Here is a 26,942-nt window from a genome sequence, read left to right as displayed (position 1 = left end):
CCTCCAGGCACGCATCTTTTGGGGCGCCCTCCCAGGGTTGAGATAGAGGTCCGAGAAAGGAACAGAGCGAAGTGGAGCAGGAGCCCCGGGGTGGGGCAAACATCAGGGGGTGGGAGGGCCGGATTCTCAGGACTCTGCTCTGGGTCTTGTCCTGGGGCCTAGGACCTGGGACCGGATGTCTGCTTTCCTTGACGAGGTTTAAGACTGGACACTCAGAGCGGTGGGACTCTGAGGGAGGAGGCCAGATTCCTGCAGTGGGGAGTGGGCTGAGGAGTGGTGCGGTTGGCACCATGGCTGGGGTAAGGGGGGTTGGGGGCAGGAGGAGGGAAATGGGGAAGTAGGAAACTCTGGAAGGGGGCATAAGGTGGAAGTTAAGAATCCCAGAACCACCGTTTCCTTCCTGGGGGACCTCAACCAATTATGTCAACTCTTTGAGCCTCGGTTTTCTAATCTGTGGGTATAATACTACTAATAATAGTGACAATATATTAAAACTGATATTAAGTCTGATATTTATTCTAAATGAATAAGGTAATACCAGTACATTAACACATCTAACACATTCATTCCTTTCTTTGTCAGACATTTATTGAACATCTATTATGAACCAGAGTTAATAATGAAAAAAAAAACAGATGTGAGCCAACTGTTACCTGTGGAGTTTACTTTCCTAGTAGAGGAAGACAGACAATAAAGAGAAAACATCAATAGAAGAGATAAATTTCAGGCCCTGGCTGGTTAGCTCAGTCAATTGAGAGCTCGTTCCAAAACAACAAGGTTGCGGGTTTGATCCTCAGTCAGAGCACATACAGGAAGCAACCCAAAAATGCACAATGGAGTGGAACAACAAATGCTTCTCTTTCTCATCCCCCCCTCCTTTTCTTCTGTTTTTCTAAAAATCAATAAAAATTAAACCCTGGCCGGATGGTTCGGTTGGTTGGAGCGTCGTCCCAGAGTACAGAGGTTGCTGGGTTTGATTCCCCAGTCAGGGCACATACAGGAACAGATGTTCCTGTCTCTCTCCCTGGCGGTCTATCAAAAACAAGACAAAACAAAAAAGAAAAGAAGAGAGAGAGAGAGAGAGAGAGAGAGAAATTTCAGATAATGATAAGTGCTTTGAAGGAAACAAAATAGAGTGATGGGGATAATGATGGTGTGGAGGGAACCTACTGTAAACAGGATGATCAGACAAGGCCTCTCCAAGGTGACATCGGAACCGAGACCTGAAGACAGGAGCCGTTTGAATGCTGAGCAAAGAGGAAGTGCAAAGGCTCTTGAGAACAAGCTCAGGGTGTTTGGGGAGCAGACAGAAGGGCCAGTGTGTGTGGAATACAAGGAGCTAGAGAGAGGGGAGGAGGGGAAATCAAAGAACGCCCTTGAAGACTAGGGGAGGAGTTTGGATTTTATTCTAAGTGCATTGGAAAGTCATTGGAAGGTTTAAACAGAAGTGCAGTAACCAGGGACTTACATTAATGATTATTATTATTATTAATTCTTGGGTTACTGAATTGGGGTAGAGGGTGATGATTACTATGGACCTGGGTCTCTTGGAAGGGATGGGTGATGGTGAATAGTGAGGGATGGCATCCGGTGTCTGGGGTCCTGATATGGAATTGAGAGCTGGAGAACTGAAATTTGGGTCCATGCAAGGGAAGGAAACCGGTTGATAGCTCGTCTGGGTATGTGATGGGGGCTGAGCAGGGGGTGGGAGAATGGCTGGTCACATGGGCTCCCTGAGAGCAGTTCATTGACTGGGTGGGTACTCAGGGAGACCCAGAAGCTGGGATACCAGTATAGCAGACTCTAGAAACATACTGGCTGGATGCAGTCCAAGATGCTCTACTCACTAGCTGTGATTTGGGGCAAGTTACTAATATCCTCTCTTTATGCCTCTCTTTCTCGCTGTAAGATAGAGATAATAATGAACACATCATAATGTAGTTCTTAGAGTAAAGCCTGGCACATCCTAAGCACTGCTGTCTGTGTTAGTTATATCAGACACTGGGGTCCTGAGTTGATTTAGTACTGGAGGACACTAGATCAAGGTCTTGAGAATATGGAAAGGGGACAAATTCTTGGGTCCATTTGGTCCCAAGACTAACAAGTTGTAGTACAAGGGCAGTGTATAGAATGTCGGCCTGGCATGAGGATGTCCAGGGTTCGATCCCCAGTCAGGGCACACATGAGAAAGGACCTTTTGTTTCTCTTCCCCTCCCTCACCCCTCTCTCTTTCCTTCTCGAAGCCAGTGGCTCCATTGGTTTGAGCATCAGCTCCAGACAGGTGGATCTGGGTTGGGGCACATGCAGGAATCTATGTCCTCTCCTCTCACTTAAAAAAGTTGGAGTACAAAATGAGGGTCCGTGGGATTAGGGAATAGGTCTCAAATTTTTTAAGTCTTTGAGAAGGACAGAAATTAGGGCGTCTAAACTCAGAACCTCAAGCAACTTAGAAAGTTTGGGTCATTGAGGGGATAATTAGGGGCTAGAAGATCTCATGTTTTTTAGGCAGTGCAGGCAAAGGGGGCAAGGGGGCCCCAACCTGGTCTGGGGAGGAGTCTAGGGAGCAGAAGTTAGGGAGATGGAAATTTGAGGGGGGGCTGGTGAACAGGGGGGTAGGGCCCTGAATCAAGTTTCCTGAGTGGCACCAGTTCCATGCAGGGGTCTCCAAACTTTTTACACAGGGGGCCAGTTCACTGTCCCTCAGACCATTGGAGGGCTGCCAAATACAGTGGTCCTCTCACTGACCACCAATGAAAGAGGTGCCCCTTCCAGAAGTGCAGTGGGGGCTGGATAAATGGTCTCAGGGGGCCGCATTGCGGCCCGCGGGCCGTAGTTTGGGGACGCCTGAGGGGATCCCCCATGTTAGGGCCCTGTGTAAGGAGAAGAATCAGAGGAACTAAGAGTGGTAGAGGGATCTTCCCTTCCTGGGCCTCCAACGCTAAGGGCTGAGCTGAGTGCCCGCGGGCCGCTTCCTCCCACAGGAAACCGCAGGCGTCAGGCACACCCAGCCTGCAGGGAGCATCTCCCACTGCCCGCCCGCGCCCGGGGAGACCCACGTGGGTAGCAGCAGTCCACGGGGGGCGTGTCCTGCGGAGAGGAGGTGCGGCCACATTGGGGCGTGACCGGAAAAGAGAGTTGGCACGGATCGCCCGATGGTCACGCCCACTTCCGCCTCTCGGCGTGCCGACTGGGTAGCCAAGGAGTTTCCGCCAGTTCTCTGAAAACTGTTGGCCGCGCATGCGTGGTGAGCCGCTGAGACGGCCCGAGGAGATGGTGTGCGGTCCTTCCCCTCATAACTCCTGGCTTTGGCGTCCCCGTCCTGGTAATGAATCCTGAAAATAGCGTGATCTTAATCAGCTTAAACATGCTTCTCTCGGGCTAGTCCCGAAGGGCCTCGGTTTAGCTCCAGAGCCTTCCAGGCGTTTCGTTCCGGAACTGCCATCACAGGCTCTTTATCATCTCCTGCCTCCCACTCTCGGATACACACAGTCCGCCCCTCACAGGCTCGTGCCCCCAGGCAGGCCCTTCCAGCCAGAGCGCCGCCTGCTTAGCCCGGTCCCTACAGGGGTCGGGCACTGCTGTCCTTCCAGCGCCCTCCCACCAGGATCCTCACATGCTCCCCCAGCCACGCCCCTAGCGGTCCCTCGCCCCGCCCCCTCAGGCACCCTTGCTCCTCCCCTCGCCTGCCTCCGCAGCCCCGTCTTTCACAGGTGCCCGTGCATCCTCCTCGCCGCCTCAATCTTCGCAGACCCTTCCAGCCGCGCCCTTGACAGGTCTCCCCGCCCACCTCTGCAGGCCCCGAAGCCCCGCCTATAGCCCCGAAGCCCCGCCCCTCGCAGGGCTCCTGTTTAACGCCCGGGAGAGGCCCCCCCCCCCCCCCCCCCCCCCCCCCCCCCCCCCCGTCTTCTCGCCGCGTCCGGGACCACTCCTCCCAGCTTCCACTCCCACGGCCTCTGCTCGCAGTCACAGCTCCGCCCCGGACGCTGTCCTCAGGCCTCATTGGCTCCTCATCTCCCCAGAAACCGGACCACAACAGTGAGCTAGGAGCACCAAGGACAGGTCAGGCAATCCAGCAGGTAGGGTCTGGACCTCACTCCGCTCAGCGGGCCTAGGGTTTCCCCTTCCTCTGTAATCCCTTCCCCAAACAGCCCGCCTCCGAGATACCGAGAGCCTGGGGACCTGTACCCCGTGCCAGAGTCAGAGCCGCGATGCAAAACAGAGAATGTGAGACGCAGGAGGTCGGGAGAAGTGTGGGGTGAGGCCCGAGAGGTGTCCCCCCTCCAATTCATTGGAGGAATTTAAACTCAAAGAGAGGCCAGAACTGGTTCTGGGGTCACGTTCCAGTTTCTAGTGCCTCACTGTTCATTGCCCACCTCCTCGATGCCCTCTCCTGCTCGCTGTCTGAAGGCGTCCTGTGTCATCTCTACAGGAGCCCCACCCTCTTTGGCTAGGATGCCTTTAGGACTTTCTGCGGGGAGCACCCGCTCCGAAGATGGAAGTGAAGTCTTCCTGGAAGGACTAGGTAATTCATATGTTCTTTATTTCACTCATTCTTTTATTCTCTTTTAATGTTTATTGTATTGATTTTAGAGAGAAAGAGAGGAAGGAAGAGAAGGAAAGAGAGACAGGAACATTGATCTCCTCCTGTATGTGCCTTGATCAGGGATTGAACCAGCAACCTCTGTGCTTTGCCGCATTGCTCTAACCAACTGAGCTATCCAGCCAGGGCTATTTCACTCATTCTTTTCCTCAGTTTTCCCAAGTTCCAGGTCCTATGCTGCAGGGTCCTGGGCACAGGGAGGTCTTCCAGGAGAGTCCTTTAGTCAGGGGAGCTCATGTGCAGGAATGGAGGTGGAGCTGGACATGTGTATGGGCCTAGCCTGGGAAGTGGGGTAGGCCAGGAAGACTTCCTGCAGAAGGAGATGTTTGAGTGGGGCCCAGAACTCCCTGGAATTACCTAGGGGAGAAGGAAGGAAAGAGTTTCAGAGTTTCAGCAAAGAGAACAGCATGTGGCTAGAGTAGAGTTTCTCAACGTCTGCAATCTTTTTTTTTTTTTTTTTTTTTGTATTTTTCTGAAGCTGGAAACGGGGAGAGACAGTCAGACAGACTCCCACATGTGCCTGACCAGGATCCACCCAGAACGCCCACCAGGGGGCGATGCTCTGCCCACCAGGGGGTGATGCTCTGCCCCTCTGGGGCGTCGCTCTGTTGCGACCAGAGCCACTCTAGCGCCTGGGGCAGAGGCCAAGGAGCCATCCCCAGCGCCCGGGCCATCCTTGCTCCAATGGAGCCTCGGCTGCGGGAGGGGAAGAGAGAGACAGAGAGGAAGGAGAGGGGGAGGGGTGGAGAAGCAGATGGGCGCTTCTCCTGTGTGCCCTGGCTGGGAATTGAACCCGGAACTTCTGCACGCCAGGCCGACGCTCTACCACTGAGCCAACCGGCCAGGGCCTCAACGTCTGCACTCTTGACACTTGGGGTCAGATAAGCCTTTGCTGCGGAGGCTGGCCTGTGTGTTGTGGGACGCTTCACTGCATCCCTGGCCTCTACCCACTACATGCCAGTCGTGCCCTCTACACCCGCACCCACATGTGAAAATTAAAATGTCTCCTGACATTGCCCAATGTCCATGGGGAATAGAATCACTCCAGGTTGAGAACCACTGGGCCATGGGAGGTGGTGAGCTGGTGGAGGAGGCTTGGAGAGGTGGGTAGGCTCAGGTCTTGTGGGGCTTTGAACACTAAGCTGAGAAGCTGGGATTTTGTCCTGAGGACCCTGGAGTGTCAGGGGAGGCCTGTGAGCAGGGAAGGGGCAGGGTCCACTCTGGGTGTAGAAAGACCCTATGGAGCTGTGAGGGGAGGCTGGGAAGTTGGGGAGGAGGCTATAGGCAATAGTCCAGACAGGAGAGGATGAGGCCTGAGCCTAGGAGATGGGCTGAGAATGAGGAGGCAGGAGAATGGGACTGAGGACTGCTGGGCAGTGGGGGCTGAAGGCAAGGGACGTAGTAAGAATGTTGCTCTGGGCCCTGGCTCAGTGGTGAAGTGTTGGCCTGGCGTGCGGGAGTCCCGGGTTCGATTCCCGGCCAGGGCACACAGGAGAAGCACCCATCTGCTTCTCCACCCTTCCCCCTCTCCTTCCTCTCTGTCTCTCTCTTCCCCCTCCCGCAGCCGAGGCTCCATTGGAGCAGAGTTGGCCCGGGCACTGAGGATGGCTCTGTGGCCTCTGCCTCAGGCGCTAGAATGGCTCTGGTTGCAACAGAGCGATGCCCCAGATGGGCAGAGCATCGCCCCCTGGTGGGCATGCCAGGTGGATCCTGGTTGGGCGCATGCGAGAGTCTGTCTGGCTGCCTCCCCGTTTCCAACTTCAGAAAAAATACAAAAAGAAAAAAAAAAGAAAAAAAAGAATGCTGCTCTGGTCACCTGTCCTTGGCTTTCCCAAGTTTCAGTCCTATATGGAGGGTTTTTGAGGATCACTGGGGCCTTCCAGTGATCTAGTGCGTAAACAGATGTCTACCCGTACCCACGAAAGAGTGGGTTTTGAGTGAGTCTCCAGGTTAGCTTGTAGTACAGGGGACTATGAAGGAATGAGAAAGCTTGAGGCAGTCCTAGAGGGGTGTTGGGGACTGGGTCTGCAGTTCGTTTGCAGCTTGGGGGATCTAGGATTCCTAGGTCCTGAGGAGGGAGAGGCTGGGGACTGGATTCCTACTGAGTCGCTTGCCTGGCCCCTCCCTCAGTGGATTGGGAGCTGAGCAGACTGCAGCGACAGTGCAAAGTGATGCAGGGTGAAAGGCGGGCCTACAGCAGGGAAGTCCACCAGCGCATCAATAAGCAACTGTGAGCCAAGGACCTGGGTCTCGGAGCTGGAGGGGGAGCTGTTAAAGGGGCTGGGGACCCAGTGTGTCCAACCTTTAGTGATGCTGATCCCTGTCCCGGCTGGCCTCTCTTCTGCCTCCCTGCCTGGGCAGTGAGGAGATCCAGCGCCTACAGGAGGTGCGGAACAAACTTCTGGTGCAGATCAGCATGGCCCAGAGCCAGGTCAAGCGTCTGCGGGACAACGAGAGACTGGAGAACATGGGCCGCTTGCTGAAGTGCCGGACTCAGGTGCAGACCGAGATCAAGGAGCTGCAGGAGCAGACCAGGACCCTGGACAGGAAGGTGGGTTCTGGTACCAGACTGTGGATCCGACTTAGGGTCTTAAGTGCTTTGGGACTTAGCTTTTTTGTTTGAAAAGTGGGGTTATTGAAAGCACACAACCAGGAGAGCGGTGTTCCGGTGGCAGTGGGAATGGGGGTGTTTAGTGATGAGCAGTCCCACATGTTCAGGGGACTAGTGCAGTTAAGGGGAAAGGTTCCCCTTCTGGAGTCAGTGAAACCTCCATTAGAATCCCAGTCTTGCCCTGGCTGGGAAGCTCAGTTAGTTAGAGCATCAAAACATTATGCCAAGCCCTGGCCAGTTGGCTCAGTGGTAGAGCGTCGGCCTGGCGTGCAGAAGTCCTGGGTTCGATTCCCCGCCAGGGCACACAGGAGAAGCGCCCATCTGCTTCTCCACCCCTCCTCCTCTCCTTCCTCTCTGTCTCTCTCTTCCCTCCCGCAGCGAGTCTCCATTGGAGCAAAGATGGCCTGGGCGCTGGGGATGGCTCCTTGGCCTCTGCCCCAGGCGCTGGAGTGGCTCTGGTCGCAACAGAGTGACCCCCCAGAGGGGCAGAGCATCGCCCCCTGGTGGGCAGAGCGTCGCCCCCTGGTGGGCGTTCTGGGTGGATCCCGGTCGGGCGCATGCGGGAGTCTGTCTGACTGTCTCTCCCCATTTCCAGCTTCAGAAAAATACAAAAAAAAAAAAAAATCAACCAATGAATGCATAAATGGGTGGAAAAACAAATTGATGTCTCTCTCTCAAAATAAATAAATAAATAAATAATCCTAGTCCTGCCTCATCAGAGCTGTGTGACCAGAGGCAAGCCTTCACCTCTCTGGACCCTCATTCCTTCATCTGCAAAAAGAGGATGTTGGTAATGGAGCAGGGTCTAGACAGGTGTCTAATCCCACCTACCTCAGATCTTGCTATTTGACCTTGGAAACAATGTGACTTTATGCCAATAAAGTGGATGTTATTTAACAGATTTTAAATTTAGTTATTGATTTGAGAGACAGAGAGAAGAAACATTGACTTGTTGTTATAACCATTTATGCATTCATTGCGATCCTTGCATGTGCCCTGACCGGAGATCAAACCTGCAACCTTGGCATATTGAGATGATGCTCTAACCAACTGAGCTACCTGACCAGGGCTAGACTCCATAAAATTTTATTTATTTTATTTTGTGGCAGAGACAGAGAGAGTCAGAGAGAGGGACTGATAGGGACAGACAGGAAGGGAGAGAGGTGAGAAACATCAATTCTTCATTGTGGTTCCTTAGTTGTTCATTGATTGATTTCTGATATGTGCCTTGACCAGGGGGCTACGGCAGACTGAGTGATCCCTTGCTTGAGCCAGCAACCTTGGTCTCAAGCTGGTGAGTCTTGCTCAAACCCAATGAGCCCGTGCTCAAGCTGGCGACCTCTGGGTCTCGAACCTGGGTCCTTCGCGTCCCAGTCTGACGCTGTATCCACTGCGCCACCACCTGGTCAAGCTAGACTCCATACAATTTTAAAACTTCTTTTTTTAAAAGATATTGTTCAGAGAATGAAAAGACAAGCCCCACATTGGGAGAAAATATTTGCAAAGCACATTTCTGGAAAAACAAACCTTGTATCCAGAGTGTATTCAGCACTCTCAAATTCAATGTGAAAACAAACAACCCAGCAGGAAAATGGGCAGAAGACAGATACTTCACCAGATATCTAAGATGATGATAAGCACGTAAAAGATGCACAGTGATATTAGTCATTAGAGGAATGCGAATCAAAACCACAAGATACTTCACATGCCTATAAGAATGGCTGAATTAAAAAGACTGACCAATACCAAGTGCACATGCAAGGATCGCAATGAATGCATAAATGGTTATAACAACAAATCAATGTTTCTTCTCTTCTCTGTCTCTCAAATCAATAACTAAATTTAAAAATTTTTAAATAACATCCATGGCTGGTATTGCTCACCGATACCAAGTGCTGGTGAGGATGTGGAGGGACTGGAACCCTGATTCCCTGCTGGCGGGAATGCAAGTGGTACAACTACTTCGGAAAACAGTTTGGCAGTTTCTAAAAAACTATAGGTACACCTACCATATAATTCAGACAATCCACTCCTAGGTGTTTACCCAGGAGAAAAGGAAACATATGTTCATAAAACAAATTATACATGAATGTCCATAACAACTTTATTTATAAAATTCAAAATGGAAACAACCCAGATGTCCACCAACGGGTAAATGGATAAACAAATGGTGGTACATCCATTCAATGGAATACTACTCCCCAAATTCCTGAAAAGGAAAGGGATACTGATATACACCCAACAGCATGGGTGAATCTCAGAACTGTCCTGAGTAAAAGAAGCAAGACCTCTCTCCTCCAAAAAGAATATATTCCATTGAATCCATTTCATATAAAACTCTAGAACATGCAAAGTAATCTGTAGTGACAGAAAACACATGGGTGACTGCCTGGGGGTGGGGACTGTAGGATGGAAGTGGGGGGAGCATGAGGAAACTATTGATTATATCAAACTTAACAATTTTATTGTATGTTATTTATACCTTAAACCAGGGGTAGTCAACCTTTTTATACCTACCACCCACTTTTGTGTCTGTTAGTAGTAAAATTTTCTAACCGCCCACTGGTTCCACAGTAATGGTGATTTATAAAGTAGGGAAGTAACTTGACTTTATAAAATTTATAAAGCAGAGTTACAGCAAGTTAAAGCATATAATAATAATTACTTACCAAGTACTTTATGTCGGATTTTCGCTGTCTGGCAGAATAAATCTTTATAAAACAACTCACTATATAGTTAAATCTATCATTTTATTTATACTTTGGTTGCTCCGCTATGAAAGCTGGAATGCCCACTAGTGGGTGGTAGGGACCAGGTTGACTACCACTGCCTTAAACAGACTGACCCCCAAATTTCCTAACTCACACCATGTAAAAACATAAATTCTATTTGGATTAGGGACCTAAATGTGAAAGCAAATTTTGAATACTTTTAAAAAAATGTTTATTTTATTGATTTTAGAGAGGGGAAGGTAGAGAGAGACAGGAACATCAATCTGTTTTTGTACACGCCCCGACTGGGGATTGAACCAGCAACCTCTGTGTTTTGGGACAATACTCTAACCAACTGAGCTATCTGACCAGGGCTTGAATGCTTTTTAAAAAAATTTTTTATTGATTTTAGAGAGAGAGAGAGAAAGAGAAACATCAATTTGTTGCTCCACGTATAATGCATTCTTATGTCGATTCTTTATTTTTATTTACTGATATTTAAAGAGTCAGAGAGAAACATCAATTTGTTGTTCTACCTATTCATGAGTCATTAGTTGATTCTTGTATGTGCCCTGACCAGGTAATAAACCCGAAACCTTGGCATGTCCAGATGATGCTCTAACCAACCGAGCTACCCGTCCAGGGGATTGGTCGATTCTTGTGTGTGCCCTGACCCCGGATTGAACCCGTAGCTTTGGCATGTAGAGACAATGCTCTAACAAACTGAGCTACCTAACCAGGGCAAATTTGAGTACTTTTAAAAACTGGAGGAGAGCATTTTCTAATCTTGGGTGGATTTCTTGAAAGAGTGGTTCCTAAACTTCCTTTGTTTCTGGAACTTTTAATTTTTTAACCCCTAGAGAAACGTCTAACAGACAGAGGTGTGCTGGGAAACCAGCACTTTGGTGGGGAAAGTGCCCTGCTCTCATCCTGGCTGCCGTGACCATACCCTAAGGCGACCCCCAGTGAGTCACGTGCCTGCATAATCCGCTCCCCCTCAGTCTGGGCAGGACCTGTGACTTGCCTCTAGCTAACTTGCTTCCAGTGCTTGGTTAGGTTATGCTATAGAAGACTGCACCTTATAAACCAGAGAGAGATGTCTGGCCTTGGAAAGGACCCCACTGCAGGGACCTTCCAGGGGCTCCTAGAAGCTGAGGACCTGAGACTGCAGCTGCAGGGAACTGAGTTTTGCCACCACCCACGGGAGGAGCCCTGCTGAGACCAGTACACAACCCTGGCTGACACCCTGACAGCTGCTCTAAGCCGAGGCTACAGCTGAGCTGCACCAGACTCCTGACCCGTGGAAACCTTGAGATAATAAATTGCTCTTGTTTTAAGCCACTAAGTTTGTGGCAATTTGTCATGCAGGTAGAGAAAACTCATACAATAGTCAATTTCAAGCTACCAGCAATTTAACTCACAAAATTCCTGAGAATATAACCATCAGCTTGGAAGAGCAGTTCCAGGGGCTCCCGTGTCGCACTGCTTACAGTGCCACTTAAACTGCTTGGACCAAACTACCCAGTCAGTGTTTGCGTCCTCACAACCTAGAGACCATTTGGAAAAAGTAATATATATACATGGGGGAAAAATCTGTATTTTATTCTTCAAAACCACAGTTACTTAGCTGAAGGATGTTCGTGCCTATTGGGTGCTGCGCAGCTTTTCAGGTTGTGAAGTCGGGTTGGACACTGCTGCTTGCCTTCCAGGCTGCTCTCTGTGCAGTACTTGTTTTATTTAAAAATAGAATTTTTTTTTTTAAGTGAGAGGAGCAGAGACAGTAAGACAGACTCCCGCATGTGCCCCAACTGAGATCCACCTGGCAACTCTGTCTGGGGCCAACGCTCGAATCAACCAAGCCTGACTATGAGAGAAGAGCAGGGAGGGAAGGGGAAGAGGGAGGGGGTGGATGGTCGCTTCTCCTGTGTGCCCTGGCCGGGAGTTGAACCAGGGACGTCCATACGCTGGGCCAATGCTCTACCCACTGAGCCACTGGCCAGGGCCAAAATTGAAAATCTTTTTTTAAAATTTTTTAAAGCATTTTCATTTTATGTATTTATTTATTTTGTGACAGAGACAGTCAGAGAGAGGGACAGACAGAAAGGGAGATGAGAAGCATCAATTCTTTGTTGTGGCACCTTAGTTGTTCATTAATTGCTTTCTCATATGTGCCTTGACCGTGGGGCTACAGCAGAGCGAGTGACCCCTTGCTCAAGCCAGTAACCTTGGGCCCACACTGGTGAGCCTTGCTCAAACCAGATGAACCCGTGCTCAAGCCGGCGATCTCAGGGTATCGAACCTGGGTCCTCCGCATCCCAGTTCAATGCTCTATCCACTGCGCCACTGCCTGGTCAGGCCAAAATTGAAAATCTTCCTGCAATAATTGTAGCTTCACATGCAGTTGGAAGAAATAACACAGAGAGGTTCTTTGTGGGTGTTGCCCAGTTTCCTCCAATGGTAACATTTTTAGGTATTTGATTTTTATCATAGCAACCACCAAAAACTGTTTCACAAAGATGTGACATCACCGAAATAAATATAGCACCATCTCGTGTTGAATCTGGGAACGACCTTGACTTCATAGTTCCCATGGTGTCTGATTGATGTCAATGTGTTTTCCTTAAAAATTTCCAATAGCCCCGTGGTGTGCCCCTTGAGTTTGCTGCAATGCTCTGGGGCACCGTGGTGCATGTATTCACTTTCTGCGGGGCTGCTATCACAAAGTACTGCAGACAAGATGACAGAAATTGATCATCTCACAGTTCTGGAGTCTGGAAGTCCAAGATCAAGGTGCCAGAGCATGGGTTCCTTCTGAGGGCTGTGGGGGGAATCCATTCCCTGCCTCTCCCCTGCCTCTGGTGGTGTGCTGGCACCCTGACATCCCTGAGCTTGTAGAGCATCACTCGCTCTCCGCCTTCATGTTCGTGTGGCATTCGCCTTGTCTGCATGTGTGTGTGTGCACATTTCTCTTTTTTCTGAAGACACCAGTCCTACTGGATGAGGACCCACCCTAATGACCTCATTTTAACTTTTTTTTTTTTGTTTTTTTTTTGGACAGAGACAGAGAGAGAGTCAGAGAGAGGGACAGATAAGGACAGACAGACAGGAAGGGAGAGAGATGAGAAGCATCAATTCTTCATTACGGCACTTTAGTTGTTCACTGATAGCTTTCTCATATGTGCCTTGACTGGGGGCAACAGCAGAGTGAGGGACCCCTTGCTCGAGCCAGCGACCTTGGGCTCAAGCTGGTAAGCTTAGTTCAAACCAGATGAATTTGTGCTCAAGCTAGCGACCTCAGGTTTTGAACTCTATCCAATGCGCCACCGCCTGGTTGGGCGACCTCATTTTAACTTGACTTCTGTGAAGATCCTGTCTCCAGACACGGTCATACTCTGATCAGGTCTTGGGGATTAGCACTTGAACATATAAATTCTGTGGGACAAACAAAACCTATAACAGTGTGCAGTTGGGAGACACAGTCTTAGGCAATTCATTCAGTCTTAACGTTTTATTGAGCAACTGTTCCCTGTCAGTCACAAAAGACAAAAATTAGCCCTAATGGAACTTCTAGTTTAGTTGGGGAAAGAGCATACCCCCAATCAGTAAAGATGAATATGGAAATGAGGTCAGGCGGGAAGCAGGTATGGGCATTACAGACCCAGGGGCCCTAAGGGCATCAGGGCTCACTCTCACCATCTCTTAGATTAGAGTCTTGTCTCCACTTTGTCTACTGGCCTCATTCTCCCAGGGTGCTCAGTGCAGTGGGAACTATGACAGCGGAAGTCCTGAAGTTCCATCCATCCAGCTCATGCATTTCCCCCCCAATACGAGGAAAGGGTGCAGGCTGGCTCAGTCTGGGCCACATCACTGTGATGGTGCCAACCTGGATCATGTGGTTACTTGGGTGGCATGTTGTGGTTGGAAGCCAGATGCACACTGAAGGCTGGGGTCTGCAGATGGCTGGGGCCACAAGGATGGCAGATGTCAGCCACACTCGGCCACTCGCCCTCCCACCCATCTCCTTGCTTGGTCTTCCAGTCTCTCCTACATTCGGGCAACAAATGGGTACCTTCCTCTTTCCTCCAGATCCAGGAGTGGGAGACCCGGATCTCTGTCCACAGTAAGGATGCCGGGGCCCCAGGAGTCCTGCTAGATCACAAGGCCAAGATCTGGAAAAGGATTAAGGTCGCTGAAGACCAGTTGGATAGAGTGAGTGTCAGCCTCTTGGCTCTTTCCAAGCCTGAGCTCGGGTTGGGGAACAAATGAGTATGGGGTCAAGTTCTGGAAACAGTGGACCAGATTCCTGGATACCGAAAGGCCTGGCACACTGAGTGCCTTGAGGGGGTCAGGATCCTGGAGGGATGGAGGATCCCAAGGAAAGGAGACTGGTGCCTGGGCTCTAAGGTGGGGCTGGCGATGCTCTCAAGGTCCTCAAACGGGAACAGGCCCCATATCTGACAAGTGCCCTCTCCCTACCTGAGTGTGGAGGAGGATGGCATGCCAGGCCTCAGACAGACTCTTGCATCCTATTACCCCACTCCTGTTCTCCCCACCCAGGTTACCTGTCGCTTTGACATCCAGCTGGTGCGGAATGCAGCCCTGCGGGAGGAGCTGGATCTCCTACTGATCGAGAGGAACCACTATCTGAACATGGACCACAAGCTGCAGAGGGTCAGTGGCCCTCCAGCCCAGGAAGCCTTGACCCCGCTGGGGTGGAGGAGAGGACAGGAATCGCCCTGCCTTTCTCTAGTACTCAGTCCTCAAATACAGAACTGACGAAGCCATAAGTTTCCTTTAGTTCAGAGGGAATGTAGACCCAGGAAGTGTTCCAAAATGCTTTGGGAAAGCAGAGATGTCATTTTGACTATTATCATTCAGGACGCCCACTGGGAAGCCAAACCATTAACATTCCATAGGTTCATCTCTTTTTCTCTCTCTCTCTCTCTCTTTTTTTTTCTCTCTTTTTTTAATGAGAGAGAGACAGAGACAGTGACAGACAGGAAGGGAGAGATAAGAGAAGCATCAACTCATAGTTGCAGCACTTTAGCTGTTCATTGATTGCTTTCTCATATGTGCCTTGACCAGGGGGCTCCAGCCAAGCCAATGTCCCCTTGCTCAGGCCAGCGACCTTGGGCTCAAGCTGGCGACCTTGGGCTTCAAGGCAGTGACCATGGGGTCATGTCTCTGATCCCACACTCAAGCTGGTGACCCCATGCTCAAATTGGTGAAGCCATGCTTAAGCTGGTGACCTCGGGTTTGATTCTTGTCTGAATAATTATCATTATAATGGCTGCCACTTATTTTCTTTCCTTTTTTAAAAAGATTTTATTTATTGAGTGAGGTAAGAGAGAGAAGGGGGTTAGAGGAGCTGGAAGCATCAACTCGTAGCAGTTGCTTCTCTGCATTCCGTATGTGCCTTGACCAGGCAAGCCCAGGGTTTTGAACTGGTGACCTCAGTATTCCAGGTCAACACTTGATCCACTGCACCACCACAGGCCAAGCTAAGAAACACAAAGGCGTCTCTGGGTGGGCATGAACCTGAATTTCTAACTGTCATTTCTTCTACATTCATAAGGTGAAATTTCACTTAATAAAAAGCTTCTCATTCTCCCTGTATATTTGTGATTCATCAGTAAAACATTCACATATTCTTACTTTATTCTGTGGGTTGTAATCCATGCAGGGTTATTATTCACTACAATGTTCAGATGGTCCCAGGTGTGACTAGTAGGAGCCCTTTCTCCCTCTGTGGGGGAATAGACAGGAAGATGAAATGGGGAATGTTCCAGAATATTAATACATGCTATATGTGTATATGCATGTGTATATAGGTATATTGTATATATAGTACATTAATACATATACATTATACATGTGTAAAAAATACATGACTGACTTTCTTCTTTCTCCTGAAAGAACCCTTTTTACTCATCAACTACAGAGACATTTTCGTGGAAGCAGAAACAGATGAGTGTGGTCACAGTGATGACATTCACATAGACCTCTGAGTGTGAGCACGTTGGGTCTGTGCTCTTGGGCATATTCTGGCTGGAGCATTTCACTGGGATAAGTCCCCTGAGCCAGCATCCAGCTCTCGGCCTGGCTTTCCACTCACTTCGTACCTCTTTTAATTTTATTACTATTAGTATTGATTGATTGATTGATTTTAGAGAGAGAGGAAGGGAGAGAGTACATCTATTGTTGTTCTACTTATTTATGCATTCATTGCTTGATCCCTGTATGTGCCCTGACGGGTGTATCGATGCTTTAATCATCTGAGCTACCCGGCCAGGGCACTTTGTGCCTCTTTAACAATCCCTCTACCGCCTGACCAGGCAGTGGCACAGTGAATAAAGCATCGGATTGGGATGCGGAGGACCCAAGTTTGAAACCCCGAGGTCACCGGCTTGAGCGCAGGACCAGCTTGAGCCCAAGGTCGCTGGCTTGAGCAAGGGATCACTAGCTCGGCTGCAGCCCCCACCCCCACCCCGGTCAAGGCTCACATGAGAAAGCAATCAATGAACAACTAAGGTGCCACAATGAAGAATTGATGCTTCTAATCTCTCCCCCTTCCTATCTGTCTGTCCTTCTCTCGGTCTCTCTTGGTCTCTCTCTGTCTCTGTTACCAAAAAAAAAAAAAAAAAAAAAAATCCCTCTACTAGCTGCTGCTAATTAGGAAGCCCTGTATTCACAAGCACTGGAGCTCAGCTTCCCACTGGGTAAGTGCGGGCCCTGAGGACATCCCACGGCCATGAGGCATGAGAGTGGCATCTGCTTTCTTCTCTCAGCAGGAGATCCATCACCTGCAGCACATGATCAGCGCCCTCATTACCTCCTCCACCTCGGCCTATACAGTCAGGTAGGGCCCACTGGGGCATCCTGGGCTGGGCTCACTCAGCTCACACCTTTCATAAGGCAGGGGGCAAGAGGATCCGAACTCAAGAAATTGACCATCGGAACCGACATTGTTTTTTTGTTTTAATTTTTCTTTTACTAATTTTTAGAGAGGAGAGAGAGTGAGAGTGAGATAGAGAGAGAGAGAAGGGGGAGGGAGGAGCAGGAAGCATCAACTCCCATATGTGCCTTGACCAGGCAAGCCCAGGGTTTTGAACCGGCGACCTCAGCGTTCCAGGTCGACGCTTTATCCACTGCACCACCACAGGTCAGGCCCGACATTGTTTTTCATAAAGTGCCTCTTTCACTCCACTGCTTTCCCAGCAACCTTGGCAGGGTCCCGCTCCTGAGGGTGTGAATTAACCTCTTTGGCCCCAGTCTGTACCTGGCACGGAGTGCACCGAGGCGGAGAGAGGATTAAGTAAGACAGTTCCCAGAGCACACGCAGCATGGGCCTGGGCTGGGGAAGTAGTTAGAATGGTTGACAGGGACAGAGTCTTTCAGGCCCCTGTGAGATAGAGACATGCGTGGAATGGAGACCCACTCGCTCTGCTTTCTGGCTTCGGTCTCTGTCTCCGCGGCTCCCTGGGCTCCATCACCTCCTCCTTCCGACCCAGCTCTTCCTGAACTTCCGCCCTGTTCTCTTGTCCCAAGTGGTTTCCTCGGCCTATTCAGTGTCGTGTTTCTATCTTGTGACTTCTGCTTGCTCAGGTTCATGTCTCCGTCTGACCTCAGCTCTAGCCCCAATCTGCCTTCTGGCTTCAGTGACTTGTCAGGATGAACAAACAGAATTCACCATTTTAAAGCATTCAATCAGGTGGCATTTGGTAATCTGTAATGTTCTGTCTGGATCGAAAGCACTTCCATCACCCCGAAGGAAACCTGTTCCTGTGAAGCAGTCACTTTCTCTTCCCCTTGTCCCCAGTGCCCTGGAAACCACTAGATCTCTTCCTATCTCTATGGATTTACCTAGTCCAGACATTTCATGTAAATGCAGTTGTACAGTATGTGACCTTTTGTGATTGGCTTCTTTCACTTAACATAATGCCATCAAGGTTCATCTCTGCAGCAGTACATATCAGCTCTTCTTTCCTTTTTATGGCTGATACTGTAATTCGGGCCTGTGGTCTGCACGACCTCTCCACAGCCCTGCCTGTACCTCTTGGCTTTTGCTCACACATAGCTTTAGCTTCTTCCTAACTGGGCCTTCCTAACACGAACTTGGGTTGCTTCTGGCTTCTCTCACTACATGCTTCCACTTTCAGCCTTCTGTCCCATTCGTGTGTGTGTGTGTGTGTGTGTGTGTGTGTGTGTGTGTGAGAGAGAGAGAGAGAGAGAGACAGACAGACAGACAGACATGAAGGGAGATAGATGAGAAGCATCAGTTCTTTGTTGCGTCACCTTAGTTGTTCATTGATTGCTTTCTCATATGTGCCTTGACCAGGGGGCTGCAGCAGAGTGAGTGACCCCTTGCTCAAGCCAGCGACCTTGGGCTCAAGCCAGTGACCTTGGACTTCAAGCCAGCAACCTTTTGGCTCAAGCCAGTGGCCATGGGGTCATGTCTATGATCCCATGCTCAAGCTTGAGACCCTGTGCTCAAGCTAGTGAGCCTGTGCTCAAACCAGATGAGCCCGCGCTCAAGCCGGTGACCTTGGGGTTTTGAACCTGGGTCCTCCACGTCCCAGTCCGACATTCTATCCACTGCACCACTGCCTGGTCAGACCCGGCCCCATTCTTAGTGTTTCCCAATTCACTTCCTGAGGGAGAGAATCTGATTGGCCGGCTCATGGTCTCCATGCCCCCAGGCGATGCCTGCTGGCCTGTGAGCACATCACCAGGATCTAGCCTCCATCAGCACTCCCCCATGTGACTGCAATGGGCAGCCCAGCTGGGTTCAGGACAGGGTGGTTTCAGCTAGAAGGTGGGGCAGGCGTCATCACCGACACTTCCTGTCAGACCCGGCAGTGTCACCAGTGCTTCCATACTGAATGATCTGGTCAGGTCACTTCCCCTCTCTGAGCCTCCACTGTGACATGGCAATAATAATGGTGTCTACCTCATGGGGATAGTAGAGCAGCTGCCACAAAGCCCGGCTCTCAGGCGGTCAGCTTCCCTCTTCCCTGCCCCTCAGTTGGCATGGAGTTCAAGGCACAGAAAGAGCTATAAGTCCTAATACCTGAGGGGCTGCCACCAGAGGCAAAAGGGTCACTGGGCAGGGCTGGTGGGTGGCAGGGGAGGCTTCCCACGAGGAGGGTTGATCCAAGTAGGCCTCGAGGACTCTGAATAGAGCAGGAAGCTGATGCTTCAGGTGAAGGCAATCAAAGCCAGCAAAGGTGTGGAGGTGGGAACTTGAATGGTCCGTGGGCAGGGACCTGAGGAGACTGGCCTGCCGGTCTCCCAACCCAATGACCCTCTGACTTCTGACCCTGTGACCTATGAAGTACACTTGGGGCACTCTGAATGTAAGCTGGCTGCGCTACACTGCAAAGCTTAGAAGCTACATTTTCAGATGTGCAGGTCCCGGGCGGTTCAGTGGATGAGGATTCTAGGGTGTCCCCAAGGTCCTAACAGGGTGTGTGCTCAAGCACTGCTGATGTCACCTACCTGTCCAACAGGAGGTCCTGAATGGTCCAAGCCCCCTATATTTCCCACCCCATGACCCCCCAAACTCCAGCCATCTCCCCTTTGGGAGCTGAACATCCTCTCTAACTGTGTCATCAGCGCCATCTTAATGCCTGCCCCCCCCCCCCATGCCCTGTGCACTGTTAACCAAACAAGAGGTTCAGGCTGTGATAAAGAACAGAAAGCATTTATTTGAGCAAAGGGATTGCAATCAGGGAGAGACAGGCTCAGGAAGCAACTCAGCTGGCATGGAGAGAACAAAGAAAGGCAGGTTTACAAAGGCGAAACCCACACAGCGTCATTATCTCATGCACAGGAGGCTGGCTGGCTGGCGGGAATGGTGCAGGGGAGATCAAGTCCATGGAATCCATGCAGCAGCTGTTGTGCTGGGAGGTTTATGGCCCCAGCTGTTCAAGGCTCAGCCTTGAACTGAGTTTAGCAACAGGTTTAGCAACTTAATAGCAGCTTTGAGAACTGAAGCAGGAGATATGCACAGGCCCTACTTCCCTAATAGCCTCCGACTCTTAATTGAAGTGGCTCTCTTAGCAATGCTTGTCCCACTTTATTGTTTCCGTTATCAGCCTGCACTGCAGCAGCGCCCCCCTGTGGGTTTACGTGGCCTCGCACCCCCCCCCCCCCCCAGGTCCTGACTCTGCCCCACAACCCCATCCTGACCCACGTCTAGAACCTAGAAAGTTTTCTGTCTTTTGTGAGTTGAGGATAACAGTAATTTGATTCTACCACATTCCTGGTGAACAGGTTGACCCCACCCATCCCCGAGATCCCCAGGCTGCCCCTCATCCAGCCTCTAATCTCCCTGACCCGACTGACCTCCCCCAGGGAGGAGGCAAAGACCAAGATGGACATGCTGCGGGAGAGGGCGGACAAGGAGGTGGCCCAGAACCAGACGGAGGTGCAGAGCCTGCAGCGGCAGATAGCGCACCTGGACCAGCTGCACCGCTTCCTCAAGCTCAAGAACGGCGAGCGGCAGCCGGACCCGGTGGTCCTGGAGAAGCGCGAGAAGCGGGGTGAGGCTGGGCCGCCTCCTCCGCACCCATAGGCCAGGCTGGGGAGGGGCGCAGCGCGGGTCTCCAGATGTCATAGCACACGGGCGGGCCCAGCCTGCAAGGAGTGCTGGAGAGCGTGGATGGGATAGGGGGGTGGGGTCTGCACCTCGAAGGCCCCGCCCTCGTGGTCAGGGCGAGCTGAGGCCTTGGCTCATCTCCATGAGGCCCCTCCCGGCTAGTGGCGCTCTGGACCTCACGGCTCCTCTGCTCCCAGCCCAGGAGGTGGCTCAGGGCCTCCGGAAGACCTCCCAGGAGAAGCTGGTACTGTCTTACGAGGACACCCTGAACAAGCTGTCCCAGCTGACTGGGGAGAGCGACCCAGAAGTGCTGGTGGACAAGTACCTGGAAAGTGAGTGCCTGGGCTGGGGAGGGGGCGAGGCGCGGCCCCCAGCACCCCAGGCAGGTGCACACTGTGCTGCTTCTGCACACCCCTTCCTGTGGGCCCTCCTCTGCCCCTCCCTGCCCCTCCCCCGCCTCTCTCCCACCATTTCCACCTCTTGTCCCCTTCCTTCTGTTCGTTCCCCTCTTTTCTTATTACATGTGTTTTTTTGTTTGTTTGTTTTTTGTATTTTTCTGACATGAGAAGTCGGGAGGTGGAGAGACAGACTCCCGCATGTGCCCAACCGGGATCCATCCAGCATGTCCACCAGGGGGCAATGCTCTGCCCATCTGGGCTGTTGCTCCCTTGTCACCCTAGCCATTCTAGCGCCTGAGGTGGAGGCCATTGGAGCCATCCTCAGCGCCTGGGCCAACTTTGCTCCAGTGGAGCCTTGGCTTCGAGAGAGGAAAAGAGACATAGAGAGGAGAGGGGGAGGGGTGGAGAAGCAGATGGGCGGTTCTCCTGTGTTCCTTGACCGGGAATCGAACCTGGGACTTCCATGCGGGGCCAATGCTCTACTGCTGAGCCAACCAGCCAGGGCTTGTCCCCCTCTTTTCTGCATCTCTCTGTCCCCTCCGAGTGCCTTTTTGTTTCTGTCAAATTTTCCCGGGCATGTCTGTCTCCCACCTCCCCACATCCCCTTCCCTTAACTCCCTGCTCCTCCTGGGCCTACGAGTCACTCTCCAAATTTTTCCCTCCATCCTGCCTCTCTTGTCACTGTTGCTGTCTGTCTCCTGGGTCTTCTGTTCTCTTTTTACCCACCTCTACTGTTCTCTCTCCCTCACTTCTATGTGTCCGTGTCTCGGGGTATTTCTGGGTCACTGTGACTTTCTGTCGCTCTTTCTCTCTGATTCTCTGTGTTTCTCTGTCTGTATCTCTCTATCTCTGTGTTGTCCTTTTCAACATCTCTCTCCATCCTTCTCTGTGTCTCTGTGTTTCTCTGTATCTCTGTTTTCCCCTGTCCGTGTTTCTCTGGTTCTGTTTCCCGGGGTGCCGCCTTTCCCCGCAGTGGAAGAGCGAAACTTCGCGGAGTTCACCTTCATCAACGAGCAGAACTCGGAGCTAGAGCGTCTGCAGGACGAGATCAAGGAAGTGAGAGAGCCCCACCCTGCCCCGCCCCAGAGTCCCACCATTGCTCCTCACCTGGCGCCTATCCCATCCTTAGTGGGTCAGACCCTCTCCCGGAGCTGGGCCCAGCTTTCGACCCCTGCCTGCAGATGCAGGAGGCCATGAACAGGGCACACACCGGCGAGGCCGCCCGGCAGTTGCTGCAAAGGGAGCACCAGGTGATGTTGCAGCAGTGCATAGAAGACAGGCGCTCCGAGGCAGATAAACTTGAGGCCCGCTCCCAGGAATTTCGGGAGCAACTGGAGAAACTCAAGGCTGGTGAGCGCCCGCCCCACTTTTTTCTGTGGGAGGAAGTGAGGAATATGCAGAGGGCCCAGACTTGGGCTGGCCACTTGGAGGTTTCCAGGAATGACTTTGTGTACTCGCTTACTCATTCATTGTATACCCATTATCTACCCTCTGGCAAGAGGATGCAGCACCTACTTTGTGGGTGTTCCTGATGATTAGATGGGATGATGGATGGAAAGCTAAAGGTGGAAACAGAAAGGTGGCAGTGTAATAGGGAGCCAGCAGGAAGCCACCTCACGGCGTATAGGTAGAGCTCAGTCATTGGCCATCTGCCTTCCCCTGCCACTGAAGCTGCTGTGCCCCCCCCCCCCGCGGGATGACAGGGCCCTGGTGGGGAGAGGCTGGGAGGGGCCTGGCCTGGACATGGGGTCCTTGTAACCCAGGGGCGACCATGGCGGACACCCAGGGCACTTTGAAGCAGGACTGGGCCTAGCTCAGTGTGGAGTAAGGGAACATCATTTTAGGGTCTCAGTGCAGAGTTAAAATGTGGGGCCCCTTGTTAAAAATTTGTCAAGAATTTCAAGGTGGCAACAGCAGAATATCAAACCAAATGCAGGGCCCTCTGAGCGCAGGCCCTGGGCCACCGCCCAGGTGGCACACCCGTGACATCAGCTCTGCTAGGGTGACTGGAGGCTTCCTGGGAGCAGTGATGCTTGATGCCCACCTTGAAGGATGAGTGTTTAACTTAAACACCGGGGACAGGGGTTGCTCCCGGCAGTTGAGGCCAAGGCCTAGAGGTTCATTCACGCACGTGGGTTTTTCATCCAAGGGGGAATGTGGAGTGTGGGTTGGAGAGGACCTGGTCCTGAAGGGATCCAGGCTGAGGCACTTCCTGGAAGTGCTGAGGAGCCACGGAGGGTTGTGAGCAGGGAAGCGTGGTGGGCAGAGAGGTTAGGGGAAGGAGGAGGGAAAGGAGGGGCCGAGGTATGAGACTGATGGACCAAGAGGGATAAGGGGTGAAGAGCACCACGTGGGGCCTGGTAAGGATGAGGCCGCTCCAGGAGAAGGGGTGGGGTTGGGATGGCCCTGAGCTGTGTGGGTGGTCTCTAGGGGGTGTTCATGGGAGGGACCCCAGGAGGAAACTGTACAGGAGCCTGGAGTTCAGGGGGAGGAGGCACTGGGACAGCTGGTGCCTGAAGGTATTTGCAGATTTTTGACAAGCTTGTGGTGCCTTCTTATTCTACTAAAAAATAACCAGTTGGCGCTCTCTCCCTCCCAGGAGCGTGCGTGTGCCTTTCCCTTTCCTCTCTACATCCCCTTCCCTTCTCCCATAAGTCTGCATCTCCTAAACTCTAAGGGTCCCCACAAGACTTGCAACCAGGAGACCAGCGGGCAGCAGCAGCTCATCCAGGGGTCACCCCCTGAAGCTGTCCACGTCCACTTTCCTGACTCCAGTGAGCCAGAGTGGCCCTGCCCAAGCTCTCCTGTTGCCTCTTCCACCCCAAGCCCTTCCTCGTTTCACTGTCCCCAGCTTGACTAAGCATACTCTTAAAAAAAAACCCACCCCAAAATAAAAAAATAACCAGTTAGCTAACTAAATGTAAGCGGGTCGTACACAGGCTAGTTGTACGAGTGGGTCATGACAATGACCCATGGCTCAGCCAAGGACAGGGATTAATCCAGTTGCGTGCACCTGGAGTCCGATATTAAAACCAGGAAAGCAGGTGCCCCGTGTCAGCACACAGTGTTGCCCTCCCACTGCCTGGGTTTGGGGACATCTTCAAACCTTGCTCACTGTCGCTATAGAATGGGTAGTGGGGACTTGAGGGAAGGAGAGGGCTGGCACCCAGCAGGCACAAGATTCATTACAGCCCCCCCTTCATCCCCGCGACCCCAGACATTCAGCAGCTCTTCACCAGGGCCCAGTGTGACAGCACCATCATCAACGACCTCCTGGGGGTCAAGACCTACATGCGAGACCGCGACATAGGCCTCTTCCTGGGCCTCATTGAGAAGCGGCTGGTGGAGCTCCTGACGGTGCAGGCCTACGTAGCCACCCAGGTGTGGGGCCGTGGGGAGGTGGTGGGGACAGGGAAGCCTGGACGCCAGGGCCGTGGGGAGGAGCCTGAGCTGACAGCTGGCCCGTCCCCTCCAGAGCTACACCTCCAGCCTGGCTGACGCTGCCCTCCTGGTGCTGGGCAAGAGCCCCGAGGATCTTCCGAAGAAGGTGGCCCTGCCTCAGCTCCCTGACAACCGGTGAGGCCCAGGGGAAGGGGGAGGCGGGGGACAGAGATTCCAGGTGGCAGAGGGCACAAATGGGATACAGGGTTTTAGGGGGCTTTGGAACCTGAGGGTGGGTGTGGCTTTGGGGAGGGCGGAGCAGAAGCTGGAGTGAGTGCTCTCGCGAACCAGTAGAGGCTGCAGGGATGGTATGGGACCATGGACCCTGGGACACCAGAGGGGCAAAGGCCCTCGGGGCTGGCCAGAGCATGGCTCAGGGTCTCTGGGTGTGGCAATGTGGAGCCATCAGCCTTTTGTGGGTGGAGTTGCAGTCCTGTCTGCCTTTCCCCGACTTTAGTGAGGACCCCGCAGGCTTTGAAGCCAAAGAAGACTATCCTCTGAGCAAGGAGGAGCTGCTGAGCCACGTGACCAGATCGGTGAGAACGGGAGCCTGCCGGGTAGGGGCGGGACCTCAGCCCCCGGGCCTGACGCGCCTCCCCGCAGCTGCAGGCCCGGGAGCAGGCCCGGGAGCAGCACCTGAAGGAGCTGGCGGACGCAGTGAAGAGGATCGAGAGCAACCCCAGCATCGTCCTCTCTAGCGCCCCAACGGCCGGCTCAGGCACGCCCCTGGCGGCCACCAGGAGCTCTAGTCCCCCTGCGTCCCTCCTGAGCCATAGGACTAGCGGCGTCCTGGCGTCCAGCGGAGGCCATGTCACCAGCTCCAATGTTGGTGGCCTCACGTTTGGTGACCACGGTTCCAGCCAGGGCTCAACCGGGGGCCATGTGACCTTCAGAACCCCCGGCTCTAGCGGCTACCTGGAGTCCACTGGCTACGTGGAGTCCAGCAGAGGCCCCGAAAGCTTTCGAGGCGGGCGGGACAGAGGCTCCGCGGCAGAGTCGAGCACGGGCCCTGCCTCCAGCAGCCGCCCAGGCTCCGCCGTGAGCAAAGATTCCCGGAGCTACGACTAGGGCACCTGGCCCGCCTGCCCCTGCCCCATGCGGGCCAGCTCGGTGTCTGCCCACTCCCGCCCCGCCGCCCTGGTTTCCCCTGTGACTCTTTCTCTCCCAGTTCAGGCCTCTGCCCCCAGAGCCGTCTCCCCCTCCCTTTCATTGTGTCCTTAGGCTCGTCTCATCTCATCCCTGTCTCTTGGTCTCTCCCTCTGGACCCACCCTTCTTTCTGTTTCTGCCTCCCAGTGCCCTGTTCTCAGTTTCCCATCCTTTCTGTCTCTCTCTGGTTTTACATCTGTCTCCCCATTTCTGCTCTGATTCTCTGGTTCTCCACCCACCTCCTGTTTCTGCTTCCTTATTTCTACTTCCTTCTCATCTCCTTCCTATCCCAGCCTCTCCTGGCATTTGTTGACATTGTCTTGGTGGCTCTTCATTCCTCACCCTCTCCAAGAGCCCCCAGTACTGACCATGGCGGAAGAATTGGGGCAAAGAGGTCAGGGTCTGCATGAGTTCTGACTATAAGAAATAAAGGTCAAAGCCCAACTTTTACCCCAGCCTGGTGACAAGTGTCTATGTGAGAGAGTAACCTAGAAACATAGCTGTTTCTCTACCTCTGGCCCAGGGGAAAATTTATGGTCCTATTCATTCGTCCATTCATCCATTCATTTTGTCTGGACCTCCACATTTTAGGCTCTCCTGAGAACTGGGCAGGGTATCAGTCAGGATAGGCTGGGTTATGCTACAGTAAAAAATACTCCAAGATCTCAGTGGCCTAACACAACAAATATTTATCACTTGCCAGTGTTGTAAGTCTATTGTGCATCAGCTCAGGGCTCTGCTCCACCCATCCTTGTGCCCCAGGCATTTCGAACAGCCCCTGACTAGATGATTGCCAGTCTGTCACTGGGAAAGAGAGATGTCAATGACCCTTAAATCTCCTACCTGGATATAATATATATCACTTCCGCTCACATTTATTGATCCAAGCAGGTCATGTTACCACACCCAACTTCAAAGGGGGATGGGACGCTCCATATGGAAGGAGAGCGGGAAAGGAATATTCGGCATGACCCCAACACCTGCTGCAGGGTCACAGAAATAAAACAGACTCTGTTCCTGTCCTGCTTTGGTGTGACGTTGGGAGTGAGGGATTTAAATGCCATGAATAACTCTTGTCTGTCACTGTTAGATGCCCTCTCAAAGATTTTTTTTTAGATTTTATTTATTCATTTTAGATAGGAGAGAGAGAAGGGGGGAGGAGCAGGAAGCATCAACTCCCATATGTGCCTTGACCAGGCAAGCCCAAGATCTTGAACTGGTGACCTCAGCATTCCAGGTCGACGCTTCATCCACTGCGCCACCACAGGCCAGGCACCCTCTCAAAGTTTAACGCTACCAAATCCAGACAATCTATCATCCGCCCTTCCAAAGACAGATAAGAAGAGAGAGATGAGAAGCATCAACTCATAGTTGCATCACTTTTGGTTGTTCATTGATTGCTTCTCATACATCCCTTGACCAGGGGACCCAGCC

At 52.1% G+C, this 26,942-nt stretch overlaps 1 protein-coding gene across 3 annotated transcripts; it reads left to right on the top strand.

Moving 5' to 3' along the window:
- Window positions 1-4,432: 4,432 nt before the first annotated feature.
- Window positions 4,433-25,957, top strand: ODAD1 (outer dynein arm docking complex subunit 1). Of its 3 annotated transcripts, none has more exons than XM_066373886.1 (14): window positions 4,448-4,522; window positions 6,731-6,830; window positions 6,962-7,151; window positions 14,009-14,131; window positions 14,480-14,593; window positions 16,714-16,781; window positions 20,279-20,466; window positions 20,720-20,854; window positions 21,894-21,976; window positions 22,102-22,270; window positions 24,138-24,301; window positions 24,396-24,496; window positions 24,819-24,897; window positions 24,965-25,957. In XM_066373886.1, exons 1-14 carry the CDS (start codon window positions 4,453-4,455, stop codon window positions 25,427-25,429), a joined length of 2,049 nt encoding a protein of 682 aa, XP_066229983.1. In that variant the 5' UTR covers window positions 4,448-4,452; the 3' UTR covers window positions 25,430-25,957. The 3 variants fall into 3 exon arrangements, with proteins under 3 accessions (XP_066229984.1, XP_066229983.1, XP_066229982.1); XM_066373885.1 differs by having other exon boundaries at window positions 16,711-16,781; XM_066373887.1 differs by lacking the exon at window positions 6,731-6,830 and having other exon boundaries at window positions 4,433-4,522; window positions 16,711-16,781.
- Window positions 25,958-26,942: the final 985 nt, after the last annotated feature.

Source organism: Saccopteryx leptura, chromosome 3 (assembly GCF_036850995.1).
Source record: "Saccopteryx leptura isolate mSacLep1 chromosome 3, mSacLep1_pri_phased_curated, whole genome shotgun sequence".
In the NCBI taxonomy this organism is placed as follows: Eukaryota; Metazoa; Chordata; class Mammalia; order Chiroptera; family Emballonuridae; genus Saccopteryx; species Saccopteryx leptura.
This window is presented reverse-complemented; position numbering and strand designations above follow the sequence as displayed.

What these genes read in the sequence shown, in the direction of transcription:
- ODAD1 (XM_066373885.1), top strand. Translation starts at nt 4,453, where the DNA reads ATGCCTTTAGGACTTTCTGCGGGGAGCACCCGCTCCGAAGATGGAAGT. An exon ending in AGTCTTCCTGGAAGGACTAG is followed by an intron (nt 4,523 to 6,730) that starts GTAATTCATATG and finishes CCCCTCCCTCAG; the next exon opens with TGGATTGGGAGCTGAGCAGA. An exon ending in GGTGGACAAGTACCTGGAAA is followed by an intron (nt 20,855 to 21,893) that starts GTGAGTGCCTGG and finishes CTTTCCCCGCAG; the next exon opens with TGGAAGAGCGAAACTTCGCG.